The sequence below is a fragment of the Anser cygnoides genome, chromosome 4 (assembly GCF_040182565.1).
Source record: "Anser cygnoides isolate HZ-2024a breed goose chromosome 4, Taihu_goose_T2T_genome, whole genome shotgun sequence".
In the NCBI taxonomy this organism is placed as follows: Eukaryota; Metazoa; Chordata; class Aves; order Anseriformes; family Anatidae; genus Anser; species Anser cygnoides.
In genome coordinates this window covers 4240783-4263208 of record NC_089876.1, presented here as the reverse complement: position 1 = coordinate 4263208, position 22426 = coordinate 4240783, and the positions used below count along the sequence as shown (strand labels likewise).

Here is a 22426-nt window from a genome sequence, read left to right as displayed (position 1 = left end):
ACTTCTGTTGAGCATCTCTCACATTTATAAGTGTTTTTAAAACTTCTTTTAATGAAATACGCCGTACTTGTTTCTCTGCAGTGATTACTGGGGTAGGTAGCTTCTAAAGTTCCTGGACTGACTACAAAGATCTCTTGAAGTATGTGAGTTTTTAGGAAGACTCATTATTTATGGAATAATAGATGAACTATGTGCCGTGATCTACTCATACACAATATATTTTGTCACTGAATTTTGGCTCGTAATTCTTTATCAGCCACTTTGAAAGACAACTCTTTGTACTGGCAACATCACTCAGTTAGAGGGGAAAAAAATAAATCAGACCCTATTACAGAAAGCAAGAACAGCTATAGGTACCACATTCTTTGGATTTTGCCAGACAAAAATAATCCATCACAAGTATTATGTTGTAGATGAAAGTTTTCTTCATTTGATGGAAATATTACACACTGTAGCCTTGCACAAAACTACCTGATATGGGTATAGTTTCCTGAAATATGGCACCATATGTGCATCAGTAAACATTATGTGTAGAGTAAATTAAACTCAGCCTTACAATTAGGCTGTAAGGAAATTACTGCAGACCTGAAAGAGTAAATCAGCAGTATTAAAACACCCTCCATTTCCTCTGAAGCACTTCAGAGCACCATAAAAACCTCAATGTCACAGGGATAAACATCTAGAAGAAATAGATTTTGAGGGAGACAAAAATGCGTACATTCAAATAAGTTCAAGTCAAAAATCGTGATTGATAGTTCATTGCCTATAATTTTTTATATCAGATTTTTTTTCCTAAAAGTCCTTTCTGAAAGTAAATACACCAGTGAGTCTATCACATAGGAGCAGACAAACCAAGGATGCAGTATTTAACAGCATGCCAGTGGGCTTTCAGTCCAAGCTGGTGAAATTCAGAGGTTTTGACTATTTCTATTGCTTTAAGGATTGGCTATAAATTCAGTGGAAGCTGAAAGAGCAGAGGACTTTATCAAATGGAGCATTACTATCTCTGCTGTACAACACAGCATTACACAAGATTGCTGTCTAATACCTTTGTACAAGCTGACAGGGAAACACAGTAAAAATGTACTGACATACACGCAATGCAGCGCACCCACATTAAATGAATACAAGCACTAAACGTAGCGCTGGCACAGAAATAAATCTGTATTAGCATTTGATAGACGGCTTTCAGAAAGACAGCTTCCAGATTTCCATAATCAAGAGCACTAAAGTCACTGCAGGTGAAAACATAACCTATTAAGCAACAAGGAACAGGTGATGAGTTTCTAATGAGCAAGGGCTGATGTTGCAGGTGGCCTTAGGTTCAAAGACATTCAGACTGACTTATGGCTGGCTCACCTTAAAAAAATGCCAACATTTTGTCAAGGAGCATTTTCATGCGACAGAATGAGGCAATATCACCAATCACGCTCCACATTCCCTTGGGAACAACCCATACCTCATCTTTGGTAATATAGCACAAACTTAGCAAGACTCCTGTGGATCGTCTATTTAAGTATGACCTTGCTTCAACTTTGTCTTCACAAAATAAATCTTTAGTAAATATTCATGTGAGACTAAATTTGAAGTTACAACCCTCTTGGATATTCTGCTGCTACTTCACACTTGCATGACGTTTTGCATCTTCATAACTCTGTATAAACTCTCTTAAAAAATTCTCACTGTGCTACATGAGCTAGGTAAGGTCCATGACCCTCTCTCTCTGTTTTTAACTCTCCTTAAATTATATGAATTAATAGAGCCACCTTCAGGATTTATAACCTTAAACGGTGCCCTCTTGTCTGCAACAAAGGACACACAAAACCTACTTTTATGGTAATAAGAGAACTCACCTCTCCAGCCCTCCCAGATACAAGCCTATTGCTGCAGTGTTGACTGGCTCTACAGCGTGGAAGTCAAAGGATTACCTACACAACCTACCTTTAGGCTCCTGTCTTTGGGGTGTGTAAATTAGGAAGCAGTTTTCTCACAACTCCCTGTATATGAAAAAAAAACGAGCTTTTCCAAAGTACATCCTTAAAGCCCTCCAAACCACTCTCTGAAGGTGAATTCTCCCAGTTGATTGTATAAAAGACTTAAGGAAAGCCATCTTGCTTGTATGATCACCCAGTTCCCATACTTGACACCAGTTGCTATGAACCCTCAGGGGTTTCAGGTTGCTTTTTTTTTTCTCCCAATTCGAATTTTTATTTATTTGTGTGTGCTGCTTAGCTCCTGAAACAAGCTGAAAGGAATTGGTTATCTAATAAATTTGATCAGAACTGGGTTCACTGTTCTTCTGAAGCTCCTAGTTTTGTTTTGCTTCCTAAGCACTCACACTTCCCTTGGGCTTTATCTTAATGTATAGACGCTGTCTGCCTTTAAAGCTGATACAATAGAATATCTAAATTGAGGCAGCTTCACCTTCGGAAGCATCTTAACTTTTCTGTGTTTCACATTATTCTTCTGAAGATTGGACAGTAACTCTTGCTTGTCTTCGTAGAGCATTTTAGAAGGGGGAGAGGATAGATAAATAACTTAAATCAGTAAATCATGATTCAGGACAGCAAGATTTCATTTTTAGGTGCAGCTGGCCCTCCCTTCAGCACGTGACAAGTCATCCAGTTTGTGAGACAGCAGCTTGTCAGTAAAATGATGATGATACAATTTCCACTTTTGGAGGGGGTCCTGTGTTTTCTTCATAGTTTTTACTCACTGTAAAGAAGCAAGTACTTGAAGATAGAGAGAAATTTAAGTCCACAGACTGAAAACATTATATAAGTGTCTATTCACGACATTGTATGGGTTAGATGCGATAAAACCTGTTCCAACAGAACATGGTTTTTCAGTTTTAGGTGTCCCTTTAGTCTAATTGCATGAGCTAATACTCATGTTTTTTATTCTGAGAGCCTCTCTGGAGTCTACATCAATTTTTGGCAGGTTCCAAAGTACTAAACAATTTTATTTTTTTAACCACTAATAGCATTCATAAACAGTAGTGATACAACTGAATTTAAGTGGAAAAGACCAACATAAACAGCAAATGGAGACAGGCTGCCTCTCAAGAGCTAGAAGAAAAAAAAAAGATATGACAAATACTGCTAAGCACATTATGAAGCCTGTTATCTAATTCAAATTGTTGTAACTCATATTGAAGAAAGTACACAAAACTCTGAGTACTTTCAGAGACCTACAAAGTGAATAAAAACTGAGTATGATCAAGAAGTTCTCTTCAAGACCTTTTACCAAGTTTGCATGAATAAATTACAGGAGGTGTTTTCCTCATCTTCCTTCACTCTTTTAAAAGTTTGACTTGTAGCCTAGTATAGCTACTGAAACAACGCTGTCAAGGACTAAAAGTTAAGGAGTATATTAACTGTAGTTGTGCAGTTGAAGGGAAGTATACTGGAGACTATGACTGATACCTAATGAATACTGTGTCTGTAGTCCACCAAGTATCTTACAACGGTGTACATAAGAGCACAGCATAGCCCAATTAATCTAAATGACCAATTGTGTAGGGAAATTTGTAATGTGAAGTCGGTAGCTGGCTGGCCAGTGTACCAAAACAGATGCCAGCTGGTCAGCCACCCCACAGGTACCAGCTGGCCTGTCGGCACAGCGGGTGCCAGGATCAGCATCAGTCCTTCCTGCATTTTACCTGCCAGCCCAGAGTAACAATGGAGCTACTGTAGAAGAGACAGCAGCAGAGAGGAGAGGGATGGATATGAGAAGATAAAAAAAAATACGAAAATCAGAGATCATAAGGGAAGACCTGAGATTCTATTTGCAGGAAGACCAATACTGACAACACAATTGTACAGAAAACAAGTCTTCATTAATTCAGTTGTTCTCAATTTTGTTTTCAGTCCTGTGTCTACAAAATATGTATTCCTCAGAGGCTTGCAGGATGTTGTCTGGAAAAGACAATCTGAGAAGAAGAAATTTTTGCTAAAAAGAAATGCTAAATTGGAATGTTTTGCTTCAGAGAGGAGTGTGAAGAACAGCAGCAGTAAGCTATGTGCTGGTGAGACTTGTCTGCTTCCAAGAATTCACACAACCATGAAAACAAGCATGGGTATTTCAAGAAATAATGAAATCTTTTCATATATAAAATCACTGTTCTAGTTACTACTTGTATGCAACTACTAATAGGATGTTGATATTACTCAATTTTTGTTTATTTATTTGTTTTTGTGGTGCTGTGCGGTACGATAGCCCAACAGGAACAGGACTGCTCCCAAGAATGCATATCCTTATATCACTTATCGGGTGGTAACATCTACCTTTTGATACTGCTCACACAGGTATTAAACAATAGTATTAATTTCTTTTAGATATCTACTACATTAAAACAAAAGCACAGGACATCAGTCTAAATATTCAAAGTACCAAATGAATTCATCAAAATGTAGTCATTTCTGAACTTTCCGCTTCAAAATTCTTATTCATATGTTTTATTATAAAAGTTTGTTGCCTAAAACTGCAACAGGAACCAGAAGTCCTACTCTAACACTATTTTTTTCTTTGTTCTACTTTGGAATGAAACCTGGAAATTTCAAAATGCTAAATGATCAAAAAAACTTAAAACAATTGAAAACTTTCTTGAAATTTTTTAAATCTTGTTTACAATTTTACTTTCGATATTTTTTATATATTCATATTTTTAATGAAAAGCTAAAGTAATCTACTACCTTCCAAAATGAAAATTTGAAACTATTGGAAGAAATCCAAATGTGTTTTTTCAACAGTATTTTCAACTCATAAAATCATATGAGCTTTAAAGAAAGATATTTTTTTCTGTTGAATATTTATTTCATAAAGTATTTGTAACTAACTTTAGTAATAATATAAAACTAAGGCTACAGGAAATTGATGAATTGCCCTTAACAGCTGCATGAGAGCAACACTTCCAGTTAAGCTGAGAATTGCTGGTAAAAACTCTTCCCTTCTCTCTACAATTCCCTCCTCTTGGAGGCAGATGAAGTATTAGTCTGGCTTGAATGGACAAAAACGAGGAATTATTTGATTTCAATCTATTGTATAGAATACTGTAGACAGGCTGCACTGTTAGAATTAACAGCAGTACGGATATCTGCTCTTTAAGAGAAAACTAATGGTTTTGGTTATTATACCTTGTGGGGAAACTGACTGGCAAACACAGATTGAACAAGCTCAGCTGATGAACTGCAACAGGGCACGTAGAAAGAGATGACAGCAGCAGGGCAGGAGGCAGCAGCACTAACAGGTGGGACACCAGTGGTGGTGACAGCAGAACAGCTGGCGCCTTGCTCATACATCTCCAGATGATCTATAGACCATGTTGGTCCTCGCTATGCATCCGGTTTGTGTCTTAGCCAAATTCTTTGGTGTGTCCTTCCTGCTTATCTCTGCTTCAATGTCACCGCAGTGCTGCAGTGCTTGAAAAAGAGTGTGCATGCTGCTTTACAATTAACTGTAGTATTTAAGGGGTTAGTATTAATATTAGTATGGAGTCAGTATTTTTTTTCCATAAGGGGATAAAATAAACACACAAAATAACTGACATCAACAAGTACCCTGCTGCTGTCACCAGTCTAGCTTGCTGTACCACACAGTGCAGGATGTTTTTGTTCAACTTTTAGGTTTTGCATTAGTTTTTTTTTACAACAGACTAGTGTACCGGGAAAAAAAAAAAAGAAAAAAAAGATCTAAAATCCTGCCAACTGGCACAACTTGTTATCATACACAGAACTCTGTGCTTTTTCCAAATTGTTCAAAATAAAGTAGGCAATGGCAGCAGTAAGCTATGGCCTGGTGAGACTTGTCTGCTTCCAAGAACTTGCTCAGTCTGACTTAGGTTGATGTTCTTACTGGCAGTTTATATTAAGACATATAATTAGATCTCCATAATATTTTTCCATTGTCCAGGCAAGTTTAAATGATGAGATAAAGTTGTAATTCCATCAGAATGGGAAATATTGATATGTCTGTAAATTGTGAGATGGAATTTTAGCGCTATGTGTCCCAATCACAATAATTTCATATAGCTGCATTTTATGTAGATAATGAAATAAAATCTCAGAAATAAAGAGCTAAGTAACATGGGGAGAGAAAGAAAAATCAGTCTTGGATAGTTGACTACTGAAGCCTAGCAAGGGAACCTCAATACCAAATGAAATATATATACCTTCATCACTACCAAAACATATTTTGTAGATTGTCCAATTTTATGGTGGTAAGTTTCATAAATCTGATCAACAAGGCTGCTTTAAAATGTATTAATTAAAAACAAAAGACTTTATAGTATCACAGTATCACAGTATCACAGATTTCTAGGTTGGAAGAGACCTCAAGATCATCGAGTCCAACCTCCGACCTAACACTAAGTACTCCACTAAACCATATCGCTAAGCTCTACATCTAAACGTCTTTTAAAGACCTCCAGGGATGGTGACTCCACCACCTCCCTGGGCAGCCCATTCAAATGCTTAATAACCCTTTCGGTAAAGAAGTTCTTCCTAACATCCAACCTAAAACTCCCCTGTCGCAACTTTCGCCCATTCCCCCTCGTCCTGTCACCAGGCACGTAGGAGAACAGACCAACCCCCACCTCCCTACAGCCTCCTTTAAGGTAACTGTAGAGAGCGATAAGGTCGCCCCTGAGTATTCAAAGTTGGTTGTCTCTTCCATGATTAAGCCCAAAATTGAAAGACTGAAAGAGTGTAACACTGCAATCTCAGCTGTGGTTCATTTCTTCATAATCTTTGATCCTTTCTCCCCAGCCATTAAACTAAGCCCTCAGTGACAGCCACATATTGTGAAATTTAGCAGGGGATGTATAGGCAGGTCTGGGTAGACATACGCACATTTCATCCTCTTGATTATGCATAGGATGAAGCAGAATCTAGATTATGATTCTAAAGTACACTGATTCATAGTCTGAATATACATTGTTGAAAGCAGAGACTTCGTCTTCCTGCATGCTTAAGTAACACGTAGCGCAGTTAGGATCTGATCTTTACTAGCAATTGCCACAATTTAATAAACATTATACCTATGTGATTAACAGTCATAAATACCAGAAACTATATTAAAAGCTTCATATCTATGCAGGAATCTATTTATGTATGTGCTTCACTTTACCCACATACAGAGTTTCAACTTTTTTGTGATTGAATTCAACACCCATAGGGCTGAATATACATGAGAAACAGAGAGTTTATTGAGAAAGGTGCCATTTTTTAATCACGTTTCAGAGTAAATTTGGCTTTAGAGATGAGTAATTCAGGCAACTGCTGAGAACCTCACACAGAACAGTAACTCGTGTTAGTCTGCTACTTCCTTTAAGCAATAAGAACAGAGGTGGGAGGCAACACATGGTACAAACTCCACTGCAGAACCTAGGATCACACAAATTTGGAGGTCAGAACAGTGGAGATCTTTCTTCTGTCATTAGCTGAACAACAGATGTGATGCTAGGCTTTATAGAAGGGAGTAGATGATTCATATTGTCTGTAAGTCCATTGCAAAATTTTTATTATTTAGAGAAATAAGCTCTGAGAATACTATCCTCAAAACACATTTGCTGATACTTCAGGAAGAGTTGAAAAAAGAAGAGCATTGTTTTTAAAATGTGTCTTTCTGGAACTATTGGGTTGCAAATAGGTATCTGAAGGTACATTTAAGTCCTTACTTGTCTTGCAGAGTTGTAGATTTTAGATCATTTATATAGGGTCAAGGTTTGATTGGTCAGGTAGTAATTTTTTAACAGAAAATGCAGAGTTGGGATCTTTTCAAAAGTAGAAAAAAGAGGTAAAAAGATGCAGTCCCTCCCAACTTTTCAATTTGAAAATGTAAAGAGAAACTCATAGAGTGTTTCTTTTTTTTTTTTTTTTTTGGTTTTCCAGTCTCCCTTCTTCTCCACCTCAAGACTTGTCTCAAGACAAATCTTCCAGTCTTATTACCAACTTTAAAGCTAAAAGTACTATAAGAAAATTGTAAACTATGCATAACAGTTATGTATCAGCCTTCTCCCTGTCTTCATAAGATCTTCATTTAATGTGGTAGTTTGGAAGTTTTTGAAAATATTTTGTTCTTACAAGCATTTTCATATTCCGCTAATTATTCTTGTTATTTCATTGAGAGTATTCATATAAATACAAATAAGTACATATGCCACTGTTTTTATGACTGGGGATTCTGGGCTGCAAAGGCAGTGAAGGTCTGGCCAATCTGCCTACCCTCCCACATATTAAGACCATTGGGTGTTAAATTTGGAATACGTTCCAGTCTCCCTTTTTTTTTTGGCTAAGGAAATACTAGTACTTTGTTTAATGTCAAGTGCAATGTAGCGACATATCTAAATAAGGCCACAAATTCTTTACGCTTCTCCAAGTGGCAAAATCAGCCTGAAGTTGAAAAGCAATGAATTCCTTGGAAATTCAAGAAGCATTACGAAAATTATAAATTACCTGTCTTCGAAGATCTCGTGTTTTCTTGGTCATCTTGTCAATAGCAATGTTGAGTGGGTCCCCCTTCTCCTTCCGTCCAGTCTGTTAAGAATGAAATATTGGAGTTAGAGAAAAGCAGTCCACAAATATATTTTTTTAATCTTTAAACAGTTCAAATTTGTCAAAGGAAATCTATGCATGCCTTTTTGTTTGCTTCCATCAAGTTGTTATTTCCAATGCAATATTTTTAATATGTTTATGCGTGTGTGTGTGTAGGGGGGAGCATGGCAGATTTTTTTAAAACAAACCTAAAATGATAAGAAGAAAGATTAAGGTGACTCACTGGAGAGTTCAGAACTTTTCCAACAATAAATTATGTGCATATATTATAGCCCATGCTCCAAAAATCTGGCAAGACCTTTCACTATAAAGCGAATATTAAGAGCTTCTAATCTCTATCCTGCCAGGCACTGGGAATGTTAAACATGATAATAAGCAGCAACACAGCTTGAGGACAGAAGGAAAATGGTCCTTACGCCTGTAACAGGAATCATACTGGCAGACATTAGGTGCAGTATAAAGAAGACTTCCACTTAAAACACTTTCCTGCAGGAAGTCTCAAAGCAAAAATCCTCACAAAGATTAAAAAGGGGGAGGGGGAGGGTGGGAGGGGGAAGCTTTCTGTGGCTCATAACCACTGAAAAAAAATACATTCTTTTAGGTTCCGTGGTACAAAAAGCATTAAGTGACTTTGTCAGCTGCATTACCTTTCAAGAGAAGACTGCCTCTCTAAAGATTTGTCACATCCCTTACCACATTGACCTCTGATAGCTTTTCATCAAGAATCAAAATGATCTTCCATTCTTTCTGGCTGGACTCTTTCATTCCCAATGCTGTTTTCAAATTCTCCTATTTAGAATTGTTCCTTGCATATGATTAAGAGCGATTTTCTATTTCCAACTGAGCCTAATAGCATATGTTTCTGGGACCTATTGAGAAGTCACTTTTGGGGTGGGATGGGGATTAAACATACCCTTTCAATAATGATCTCTCAAATGTAAAGCTCTGTGTTATCAGCTCTCCATGGCCACATTGGCAAGTGGCCTGTGCTCCAGTCTTCTGCTTTAAGCATTCATTTGAGGGAACGCCTGCTTTCTATTATTGTCTGTAATTCTAATTATGATACGGGGCCAATGCCTTTATGATCATTTAGAAATCTGTAAAACCCGTCTCCTCGTTTCATTTAGAAATTCAAACATAACAATCTCAAGTGCCACCAGAATTTCATACAAAATATAAATTTACCTCATAGGTTTCTAAAACGAACCCATTACAAATTCTGGAGCTAATCACACGAACAGTAGAAAACAGACAGGGAGAGCATTTGCTATCATACAAGAGGAGGCATCTGTGTAACCTGCTGATATTTTTATCCCACTTTTCTTGCGTTCATCCTTTGAGTTCTGCTAGTCTCTGGCTAAAGAACTATGGCTCCATAGCCTAAGCCATCATGGAACATGCTTTTAGTTCCAGATGTCCTGAATTCAACCCCAGATATTTTATCCAAGATGGCAACTGTCAGAAGTGCTCACAACGTATAGTTTTTAAAGCTGAATTTCACAGTAAAAATGAGGCACACGTGCTCAGATAAGTTTGGTGTAGGAAGCCTCTCCTAACTTCTGCAATGGCACAACAGGGACTGCGAGATGAGCTGGTCTCAGCCAGGTTGCTGGTCTATTAGACTACAAAGATACATTCCAAGAAAATTGTCAATTACTCCATCCGTGTGCTATCTACTAGCTGCACCAAGTGTCCTTGGTGACATCAGTGTTTTGGGATGCATTATTTTCCTACTCAAATAATTAAATTCCTTCAGTATCATTTAAATTCTTCTATTCCTTCTCATTGTTTAAGATTTGTACCATTGACTTTGAAGGATATGTAGCCACACAAAATGCTTTAATATATATTTTTTGCTGTGGTAATGATATCCTTCTTCCTTTTTTTTTTTTTTCTTCTTCTTTTAAGAAATCCAAGAATAATTTGAAAAATGGTGCAAACTGCAGTGAGTATTAATGCAATGGGAATAATGAAAAAGCAAACACCATAACACTTAAGGCTACATTGGGATGGTATTTTACAGCTCTCAAACAAGTTAGCAATTCTTCTTCAGTGATCTCGTGCAGGACAGATGTATCCTGCATTCACCACTGACATGTGAAATCAAGCACTTAATGCTTGGCACTAATTTAAGGGGTCATAAAACTGTCCTGAAAAGGAGCTTGGGACTTGTTGCAGGGTAGTCAGCTAGGGGATACAGTGACACGGAATAAATTAGGCACCTGATAAACTGCACGGTTTAGGAGCAAGGGCTCCTGACATTCCCTAAACGGTCACTGGAGGAAAGCAGAATTTTTCTGATTGACCTAAAAGTTTGGGATTTATGCTCCTAACTTGGGTATTTCGTATTGCTCTTTCTACCAATTCACATGGACTAACCCGTGAGGGTAGGCCCATGGTAGTCTACACCTAACACCTCTCCTGAACCTTGTTTCAAATTTATCTTGTAACTTTTTACTCTAGTTTTAAATTAAATAAACAGTGGCCCTTAAGGTACATCCTATTGAGATATACAAGACAACTGGGAGCCCTTCTGTGACCCGTAGGCCACACAACACAAACTGGCAATATCCATCTGGCCAGCCCCTTCTCCCTTCAAAACAGAGAAAAGCCTCATCTCTATTGCTCACTGAAAACGTCCTTGCTCTGTGCAATTGCCCGAATCATGCCTACACGCTGTCTGAAATGCTAAACGGCATGAACCAAGCTGTGCTGGAAAACAGGCCACCAAACCGTGTGGACAGAGATCCAGTTTAGCTCTCTCCATCGCAATATTTTGTTCACATATAAGAGGACAGTTTTTCCCTATCCAGGAATTTTAAGTGCTCTTCACCTGTTACTTAAGAAATGGCTGCTGCCTTTAAATTTGGGTAGAAAAGCCCTTCTTCACAGTACAATTTCAAAGGAGGAAAAATTTGTTTAGTAAATCACATTATTGTAAAATAAATAGCATGGCATGTGATGTTACATAGCTTCAGGCGGGTCTGTCAAACACCATCTGCTCTGTGCTGAAAATATAAGTTTATTAAAGTTTATTTATCTAAGTCCTTAAATACTGTTATATTAATGTTGCTCTCTGATAAATTTTTGGCCTCCATTCCTAGAAGGGATAGAAAGGAACTGAGCAGTTTCCTGTGTTTCTGAAAAAAACATGTAAAGCTTGGTATTGAGCCTTATAGCATTTCTCTATTAATCTTTTTCTGCGAAGGGAAGAAAGACACTTTGGAAATGGGATAAAAAGGATGTAAAAACTGCTCCTGGCGTTGGGTTAAAAGGAGAATGAAGAGAAATGCCTAGAATCCTTGGAATGCCAAAACATCAGTATTCAGAGTTCCTGTGGACAGAATTACCTCTATTCATGATGAAATAATAACTTTGTTATAGGAGCATATATTAATAAAAGTCCCTGATATCTAGTGACCATTAGCAGTATTCAGATACTGTTTCTACTTAAGAGGTTTTCAAATGATTCTTTCAATCCGTGTCACTCCCATCCTTACAGCTTTTCCCTGCCTGCTTGATTCGTGTCCAGTTTCTCAGGAGGAGCTGACTTCCACGGGCTTCTGACCAGGGGCTGTGCCAGGACACAAATGGACATTGCATTGCAGTTCTCCCGCAGTCCCTTTCCCAGATCAGACAATATAAGATTCATCCCCCTGAATATATTTTTCAAGCATTTTAAGCTAGCCTTAAGATGCTGAATAATTTTTCCCCATTTTCAACATTTCGAACACCTCCAACTTTCTCCACTACCTGGAGAAATCTAGTTATTGTCATTTTGCTTTAGTAAATGCCTACAGTCACAACCACTGTCGAATATATTTCTTGAACAATAAAACAAACATAGAGTAAATTCATTATTTTCCGTATATTAAACAAAGATTAAAAAGCCCTACAGTTAAAACTTCATAGTATTATGGCGAGTGCTTATTTAGATAGGGAACTCCAACGCCATTAAGTTAGAAAGGGAAATAACAAAATATTAATAATAATAAAAAAAAAACACCTTAATTACAGAAAGAATTTTCAGCATCTGCTAGAAAGATCTCTCTTAGGATATAGCACAGTTTTTGTTTTGAAAAAGAGCTTTTTTACCTCCCTCATTTTCTTCTTTTCATAAGCTTTTCACAGTTTACACTGTTGGAATAAAATAAAAATCTCCCAAAATATTTTCACAACTATTAAGGCCATTTATTTCCCAAGACTTGCTCATTACAGAACTCTTTTGATCAGCATGAGGTACTTCGACGGATGCTGTTTTCCAGACCTAGAGAGTATCACAGAATCAAGACACAGACAGTGAGGCCAACCAGCCTAGAGCCATAGTGCATTTTGGATGACACACAGACAACCTTGGAAGAGGATGTTTTAGACTGGAACTGTGTTGTCAGCTTTGACTAATTCCAAATAACCCCAAAAGGGAAATTATAAAGCTGTCATTTCAGCATGTGAACCAGATAAGATTGCTGCTACCGTTACTATTATAAAGAAGGCGTAAATATTATGGCAATAAATATGCTTACATGCAGACAAAGTCTGCATCATCACACATGATGCACGCGCTCATGTGAGATGCAAGCCCATTACTTTGAGCACATTATGATTTTTGTTTTTACAATCAATGACAGATGAACATGGCTGGCAATAGTAACCTATTAAAGATGGGGATGGAGTACTACCAAATACACAAAAAGTGCAGCGATTGCAAGCCTACAATGTAATATCACAGATACAAAAACAATGTGCATGACTACCAAGTAAGGTACATTAGAGAGAGCTACCAAAGAAATTATTCCTTTAAAGTGCCTAGTCTAGAAGCTCAGTGTTTCTATTTATCACAAATATTATTAATAATAGAAGCCTAAAGTGGTGTAAGAAGTTTTAGGACTACTGTTTTCACACATTCCCCTGTCTTCTCTGCTGCTTTAGATGTAAGCCCAAACACCTGGGAGAACTCGGTCTCCTAACATATTGCATGTTGCATATCCAAGACACCCTCATTGCCATTTATCGAGCAATTTAGCCTCTAGGAGACAGCTGGAAAGATTATCTATTGATCCAAAAGCTACCAAACCTTGATATACTCTTATATTTTCATCATCCCCTAGGTAGATGGTTCCATTATTTACAGTTTATTCAAAACTTCAATATCACAATGTTTTATTAAGGTGTAAACTGCTGCTCAAAAGTATATCTGTCCTAATATTTTATTTTAAATGTTGAACAACATCACTCTTTAAAAACTATGCTCATGTTCAATAGCCCTTTTAAAAGTGATGAAGAGAAGCTTACTACTAAGAGGAAAAACATTTTGAACATCAGACGTAAGCTGCCTCAGTGCTTTTAAGCAGAAAGCTGGGTTTAAACACACCAATACATAGTCTCCTTCTGACAGGTTAAGAAGACTAATTCCAGGTCAGGAAAAGGCTAACCCATATATCCTAGTAGAATTGAGTAGAGGCTAAATTTCACTGGAAGCTGAAAACCTTAGCTATTAGCTAGGGAGATGGGTCAGGAAAACATATTTTAGAAAAGTTGTGTGGTCCCCCTATGGATGAGCTGAACAAGACATCTTAGAATATATATATATATATATATATATTTCACATTGGTAAGGTGAGCAAAGCTCTTAGGAACATGGTGTGAATGTCAATTACTGTTCTGCTCGGCTCAGTAATTTCATCCATTCTTTATGTTTATACCTGTAAATGATGTTTTTTTCTCTTTAGAATTTATTCGAAGTAACAAGATTGTACCTTCTGCAATCATCTGCTTTCTATATTCAGTTTTTGCTAAAGAATCACCTCACATGGAATGATTTTGTTTGTTTCCTCTTCTTCTTAATCATTTTTTTTTTTTCCTTGAGGAAACAAAGGAGAATTCTGCATAAGTGAGGGCAGAAAAGGTTGCTTAGAAATCCTTCAACTCAGGTCTTTTGACTATTGTTTATGCAGCAGCAGTTGCAAAGGAGAAAGGTTTGGACACCACAGAGAAAGGACAAGACAAAAAGATCCCACTACGTATATTATCTTGCCAGTCTGCAATAAAAAACTGAATTACACACTTTCTTCAGGGCACTTCCATAGTACTACTCAGTTCTAGAATGACACTCATTAAATAACCTGCTCATAAATGTAAGTTACGGACAAGAAGTTCTTCCTAAATGAAACAATTGCTTTCAGCAGTTTTTAATTACCTTGTAAAATTGTGACTAGATCACAGTGAGTGTAATTGGTTCCAGCGTAGCATAAATAATCACAACTATGCAGAAAACCGGGCAAGCTGCATCCTTGCAGTCCCAGGCAGTAAATAAAGGCAACAGAACATAAATGAACCATGAGCTGGGTACCATCGCGGTATCTCAGGTGCGCAAATCTTGTCCTTGGCCTGGACCCAAACAAGTTTTATCTAGATTTGCACACAATTAGAACTGAACATGCAACAAACTAAAGAAATAATGAGAACTGACTATGGAAAAGGGTGAAGAAAACTCTCTATTTTATCCACATTTTAATGCAGTCCACATCACCACAACAGCCGAATGCCCTTGAGGGAGGAGCTGGTGAATTAAGCGGTGTGGTTAATATCAGCCGTGCGTGGTTTGCTCTTTTATCCTCTCACGAGAGGGAGAACTTGCATTCTTTTAATGTGTTTGCTTTGTGGCTATTGTTTTTTTTTTTGTACCATTCACCATTGTAACTATTTCTTGCTTTACAGCAACAGCCAAGGATTTTTAGAAAGATTATCAACGACAGCAGTTTGATTTAAAAGACCAGTTAGGATTAGGGCTTGATCATACTAGTTTTCAAGTAACAGCTGTTATCATTAATTGATATTTACCCCTAACCATATACTGGAAATTAAGCTTCCTTAAAAAAGAACTGCTTAAAGAATTTATATTTATAATGATACCAGAGTTTGCCTAAAATGCAACCTTTGCCATTCTTAAGAGTGAAGGCAGCAAGGCTTCTTTTTCATTTTTAGATATACATTGAATGTTTTTCTATTTCTGTGCATTTCTGAACTAGAGTTTCCAAGATAACTGTGGTGAGCATAGAGTCCCTTTTCTTCTAGCTACTAGCCAAAAGAGGATTTTATAGCATACTGTGGTATCCAAAAAATGCAGAAAAGGCAACCAGTGGGATATTTCTAAATTATAAGGCACATACAAATCACATTGATTTCAGGTGCATTAAAAAAAAATATTGATTTGATGATGGGAAAAAAACGCTGTGGAAGTTAAACAGGAATTTTGAACTCTAAGTTTAAAACAGAGGTAACCAAAACCATCCCTCTATCTTGTCCAGTTGTACTAGAAGTGCTCTAAAGGGCTACAGCATCACCTGCCCTATGTTCCACTGCTTTGCCCCACAGCACCACTCACCACAACACAGACACTAGCCTCTTCCCCTAATAGCCCAGCCAAAGATGGCAGGCATATAAACATGATCTGGTTCCTTTCAAAGAGCACCTGTGGCTGATTTCTCCAGAAAATGTGAAATTAGAAAATCTGATCCAGGTTTCTGTCCTAATGTCCCTGAGAACTTCCTCTCATTCCTTCCTGTTTGGGAGGGAGTTGACTTTATAACATTATGCATCCGAATACTGATCTGCAGCACATTTCTTTTAGTTAAAGAGCATCTTTTCCTTCGCAATGCTTACTCAGAGGACTCAAAGAGGAAAACATTAGGTTTGTCATAGAATAAACTGCATATTTCCATTCGTAAGATGTCTGTACACAAATTGATGCCGTTACAGATAAATGCATATAGAAAAATAGAATTTCTGAGGACAGAAATTTGGTTGGTGTAAACTGTTATAAAACGATCAGCTCCAATGGAATCACACTAATTTACACCAGCTGAGAATCTCCCCAGCCGTCAGTTAAAATGTAATCTTGCAGATGCTTCCATTTAGAAGGTCAGAACTGTTTACTCCAGAATTCCAAATTATTCTAATTTCTTCACAGACATCCACTTGCAAAGGGTCCACTACAAACTCCTCATTTAACTACCAACTGCTTTCCAGCTGTAAATTGCAATCTGCTTTTAAATTACTTCTGGACGGCTTCTCTTAATCTAAAATAACTGGAGGAGAAGGTGGTAGTACGCATTTTTTCTTTCCCTTCAGATATGGAAGTTCATAACGAAGAAATATGTAAATATGTAAGTGACAAAATTTACCAACTTTACAAGCTCTGAGAAAAGTCTGTTATTATAAGCATCCTAGTTAATGTCACTAAGTCATTAAAAAAAAACCCACCACCACCACCACAACAACAACAAAACAACTATTAATGAAGTTTTCTACCTTATTTTCCATTAAAAATTTATCTGTTTAAAAGTTTAAGTAATGCACGGCAACTAAGAAAAGATAAGCAGTAGAAATCTTCAGGATATCTTACAACACGTAATGAACAATACTACATGCACCTAAACTCAGAAAATTTACTGAAAAAATCTTTGTCGCATTTCTGTTACGGATTAGTGGAAATACTTGTTAGCACTCTTAATAGAAGTGATACTTATGTTTGTTATCACCACTGGTCTCAGTTTTATGTCTCATTCAGTAGAAATCACTCCCTTCCTAGCTTGTTTTAAATTAAAGGATATATTGTGCATCACAGGGACGAGTGTTATTCACTGAATTAAATGTAGGACTTCCTGAGACACCTAAGCATTCCTTGAAAATTTTGTAGTATTTTCCAGGTCTCCCTCTTATGCTGACAACCACATAATTTAATTTCTCCAGTTCACAGAAACTTTTTTGTTTCTTTGAGCATTAAAAGAAAAATTTTCATTTGATGACAATATTTTACCATAACATTGGCTTATGTAGTGTGCACAGATGCATTTTTTCAGCAGAGAAACATTTTAGACATCTCTGAGAAATTAAGTGACTGTTGGAAATACGTCAAAGAGTTTAGAGGTGTTCAGAAATGTTGCCTTTTTTTTTTAATGAACATCATTTTTTTAATGAATCATTTTTTTAATGAACATACTGAAGTTTCGACTATGTTTTTATATTTAGATCCATACCTTTTGCTAATGGCATATAACTAGGTATTACATAGCCTTAGAGTTCAAAACCCCCAAATCTGACCTGTCTGTATGAGGCACAGAATTGTCCTGACTTTACCTACCACTCTTTGAGCTTCAATTATCACAGAAATATAGGATTTCATCTACTTGGTTGTGTCTGTCACTATCTAATAGATGTGTATTTGATATCATGTCTGCATTTCCTTCTTCATAATTGCATCATGCTTGCATTCCTTGGGTGATCCACAAGGAAATGAGGTCTTGATTATATCCTATCGAAAGTGTGTTCATCAATGTACGCAGCTGAAAGTCAATGCTAAGTGAGAAAAAACTCAATATTTGTACATATAAGAGATTTAAATGCTTTTTTTTTTTTGAATTCATTACTACTTTCTTTTCCCTTATCATTGAGTTCCTTTCAGACCACTCAGCTTTTTTTCCTCTTTATCTGCCAACCAGTTCTGAATGCTTTCAATGACAGTCTCCACCAAAACAATATTTGAAATGATTTGGGCTGATGTTTCTCGCAGCCATTGTAACCACTGCTTCTTTCCTGCTCGGACACCCTGCTTGGCAGGGTACCACGCAGCCTGCACAATACCAGGTTATTGCGTGTGTCAGACATCTGATGGCAGTGGCTTGTGTGTCTGGCAGCAAGGCTTTTCACCAGGCACACCTCCAGCAAAACCTCACCTGCAAGGAAACAGTGAGCAGGAGATTTAATTGGACACATACTGTAACTTCAGCTATTGTTTTGAATGAATGGAGATAGAGGAAAGCCTGGGAAAGAAAATAACTCAGTTCTCATTACAGCAATTATTTCGTCAACTTGAGTACTGGCTTCTTTGTGCCCACATGTTCCTTTCTAGGACACCACAAGCATCAGACGCTGGTGATGAAATAAAACATACAACATAAATAAATAGATAAATGGGATCTGTTTAAACTCCAAACAGAGACATTCAAAAGCAAGCAAGAACAATGGACCAGCTCCTTCTATTTTTACAGTGCAAAACTGTGGTCTATTCCTGTCACCTCCTCAGATCAATGTGCTAAGTGATATCCATTCAAATTACTTGTCAGCTTAATCAGAGGAAGTGAAACACAATTACAGGGCATTAGTGTAAAAGCCAGCACAAAATAACAAAACGTCCATGTGGGATATCTGAAGCAAAAGACTGCCGAAAATAACCCTGTAACATTTTCATCAACACTCTTTCTTAAACTTTTTTTTACAGAAAAAGAAAAAAAAAACACCAAACAACACTATTGTAAATGCTACTACAAACTAGTTACTTATATAATAATGTTTTAAATCTCTCAAGTTGTTAGAGTCCTTATTTCTCCTTTTAGATTTCAGATTTTTTTCAGCACTTGTTTTGTTCTTAGAAAAAAATAAATAAATGCATAAATGTAAAGACTTTTACTGAAATGGTAACTGGTGCATTTACAAAGCCTCTCCAAAGCCTCTCTGTGCTCCCTCTCAAGTCAGCAGGAATTTATACATTATTTCCATTAAAAGATTGAAACATTCACTATTCATAACTACTCCAAATTTCCTCTGAATGTAAACTGCACTTTTGGAATTATCAGATGGGTGACTTAGATTAAATGGATGAAATGGATGCAGGAAAGAGAAGGGACTCATCCTGTTCTTCCCCAAAGGTGGGGATGCAAGACCGGTGGGTGCACAAGAATGAACAAAACAAGCCTGCCCCTGAAGCTTTGTCTTAAGTCCTCAGCAATGCCGGAATGGCCTCTGGTTCTTGGAGTCCCTCCGACCCTTCTACACTAAGCGGCAACATATCTTAGTTTCAGCAGCACAGGTGAAAATATACACCTTGCCCAGAATTGCAAAAGGATTTGTGAATCCCCCAAACAGGGAATCAGGCCTAATCCTCTAATTTCCTGATATTGATAGTGATACTTCACTATTAAATAAAATATAAGAGGCAGAATGATGACTATGTGATTTGGATACACACGAACCTCACTTAGTCTTTTCAAAATAATAACTATCCATACATGTCTTCAGGATAAAGCACGAGCACAAGCCCTGTGTCAGAAAAAGACTTGTCCTTCCAATCTTCTGGATTGAAACAAATTTAGTTTTTTCAACAGTTGGAAAATACACCCCAGGTCCTGGTGAGTGTGTTAAAAAACACTTAAAATGGTCATGTTGTAATTCCCAGCTCATACACTCTGAGGCCTTTCTTTGGATTTGGCCCTTATCTTTTATGTTCATGAGACAGTAATTAATTTGACCATCCCTGCCTGGCCTATAGGGTAATTGAATGACTAGCTCTTCACGTCCTCATGCCTCCAGAAAGAGTTATTTCTGTGAATGTGCAATAGGACAAGTTCACTCTGCAGTGTTGATAACGATGACATTGAAACTTCTAAGCTAAGTGGCATTGCAGCCCATCTTATAGCTAATGGAAATGGTAGAGTGTATAGGAATATGCAAAATGCAAAACCACTGTACAATTTACACCCTGTCTAGCATCTGAAAATAATAATAATTAAAAAATAAAGTTAATCCTATTTTTAAAAATTGCTTGATACCTCTTCATTTTATGGAACAGCTAAAATACCCAAAATATAACAGAAGGGGTTAAAAGCAAGATAGTTCCTTTGGTAGGTTGCCACAAAGTCTTCTTGTAGGAAATGAAGTGTAAAAAATTTTAAAGAATGTTAAATGAAATTGCAACAGACTGAAACCTGTGGTTCTAGTGCAAGACCTGAAATAACGTTGAAATAGATGCTAACTGGCATCACCTCCATTCTGATGTTCATAAATGAAACTGAATGAGCCTTCGAAGGTGCCAAAGGGAAACTAGCTGTCCAAAGAACATTAAAATGCACTCGGATTTAGGTTACCAGCCCCAAAGTTATTTATACCTTTCTAAGTTATTTAGATGCCTTTGCAAATCCATCCAATGAGACAGATGTGTACATTTTCAAACGGGTTGAAAGTCTGTAGAATTTAAATTTGTAAATTGTCATGGATCTGCCTGCATTATCAATTAGCAATGGTTTTTGAGGTGAGCTACTGATCTGGAGTTATTCATTGCAGGAGGTTTTTTACTGGGGAACAGTGCATGACTTGCACCAAGACTTGCAAATGCTCTCAAAAGTTATCTACAGACATCTACAGCTGATTAGAGTACCTCTTAATGACAGATGCATTTAGGAACTAATTGCAAGTGATAGAAGTGACAACTGACCTTTACCTCTGTTTTTTTTTCTTCTTTATCTCCTAAATAGCTGTGATGTTCAAAATTAAACCTCTTTTTAATGTATAAGGATATCAACTATTTTAAATAGTAGTATTTTAATCATTTCCTATTTCAGCTTTGCAATTTCATTTGTAATACAACAAAGCATTCCACACTCCCTATTTATTTCTCTATTCTTTGTGAAATACCTTATAATTCCATTGGCATTTCTTACAACATTATAGTTGAATAAACATTTTCTTTAAAATCTATGATTTCGAGAAAACAAGAACAATTACAGTGATTCTGCATGTTACAAATGCTTATGATGTACCCCAAGAAGAAAGCAACTGAATCCAGTCATTGGGAACTAGACTTTAGCTCAGTTTCACAGTCTAACTCTGTTTCTAATAGATTATATTTTAGTGAAATTTTCTTTAGTATGGCAATTAGCGTTAAGGGTGAGTCAATTCCATGATGATCAAATGCCTGAAGAAATTTTAGAAAATAAACTAAAGCCCGGCAGGAGAAGCTCTGTGGCTTTCCACGCTGCATGATGCTTTTTACTTCAAAACTACTAAGTAAATTACTGAGAAAAAGTTACTGTGAATAAAATGGGCTGCACTGTGTTAAGTAATTATTTCTAAAGTGTGAAATGGGTAGGAAGTATCTCATCTTAAAGTAGTGCCATGATGCATATTACCTCTCTAGTATATAATGAACAGTCTTTTTTTTTTTTTTTTTCCTTTATCATGCAGAAGCAAGCACTGGAATGAAAACTTTGTTTTACTAATGATCTTTTATGTAGGAGTGAAGTGTAAAGACTCAACTTGTGAACCTATGCTGTACTCCACTATTTGTACTGCATTTAATGTTTATGGAAGAATTTTCTGGAGAGTCAAGAAACCTCAGGAGATGCTCATTCTATATATTCTAAGCATATTCAGTTGACACTCCCTATTTAAGGTGTGTATGACACTCCCAATTTAAGGTATGTATGATGCAGACATGATCTTGGAGATGAGGACTTCTGGGAGCGTTAAGGGATGCACCACAGTTAGGATTTTTTTTTTTTAAACAATGCAGAACATGGCTCACTTTTACGTATGTCTTGCAGGCATGTCACACTGCATACCCATTGCTTAGCCTTGAAAGCTAGAGGAAAAAGGAGGCCATTTTAACAGAAAAGTTATGATCAAAGTATCAGCTAGGAAATTATGATTATGATGATTCTAAGAGAACAGAGGGGATTCTTGCAACTAACTAATACCTAGATGCATAACTAGAGGCTATTTCAACAACAAGGAAAAAAAAAATCTTTTTTCCCTGCCTTTTTTTTTTTTTTTTCCTCATAACATTTTAAAAATTGCACGGACTGAGGAGAAGAAAGCAGAAAACCCTATAAGAATAGAAAAAAAACACCAGCAACAACAACAGCAACTAAAAGGTGACACAAATTGGTTGTAATTAGTTGTATACTAAGTGGCTAAAGTACTGCTGTCCTTTTAAAGGATAACTATATCTACATCAAAACTTTTATGCAGAGTACATGTGAAATTCAGCCCCAGATCAAAAACAAGAGGTAGCAGAGAGTGATTAAGAGGGCACTAGTTTG

General features: G+C 36.9%; 1 protein-coding gene across 4 annotated transcripts in view; it reads right to left on the bottom strand.

Moving 5' to 3' along the window:
• CTNNA2 (catenin alpha 2) overlaps positions 1–22426 on the bottom strand; it is a 478216-nt gene that overhangs the window by 108003 nt on the left and 347787 nt on the right. For all 4 annotated transcript variants that reach the window (XM_066995540.1, XM_066995543.1, XM_066995541.1 and 1 more), the window contains exon 8: positions 8454–8534. In XM_066995540.1, coding sequence (XP_066851641.1) covers positions 8454–8534 — 81 coding nt within the window. The remainder of the gene's footprint in view (positions 1–8453; positions 8535–22426) is intronic.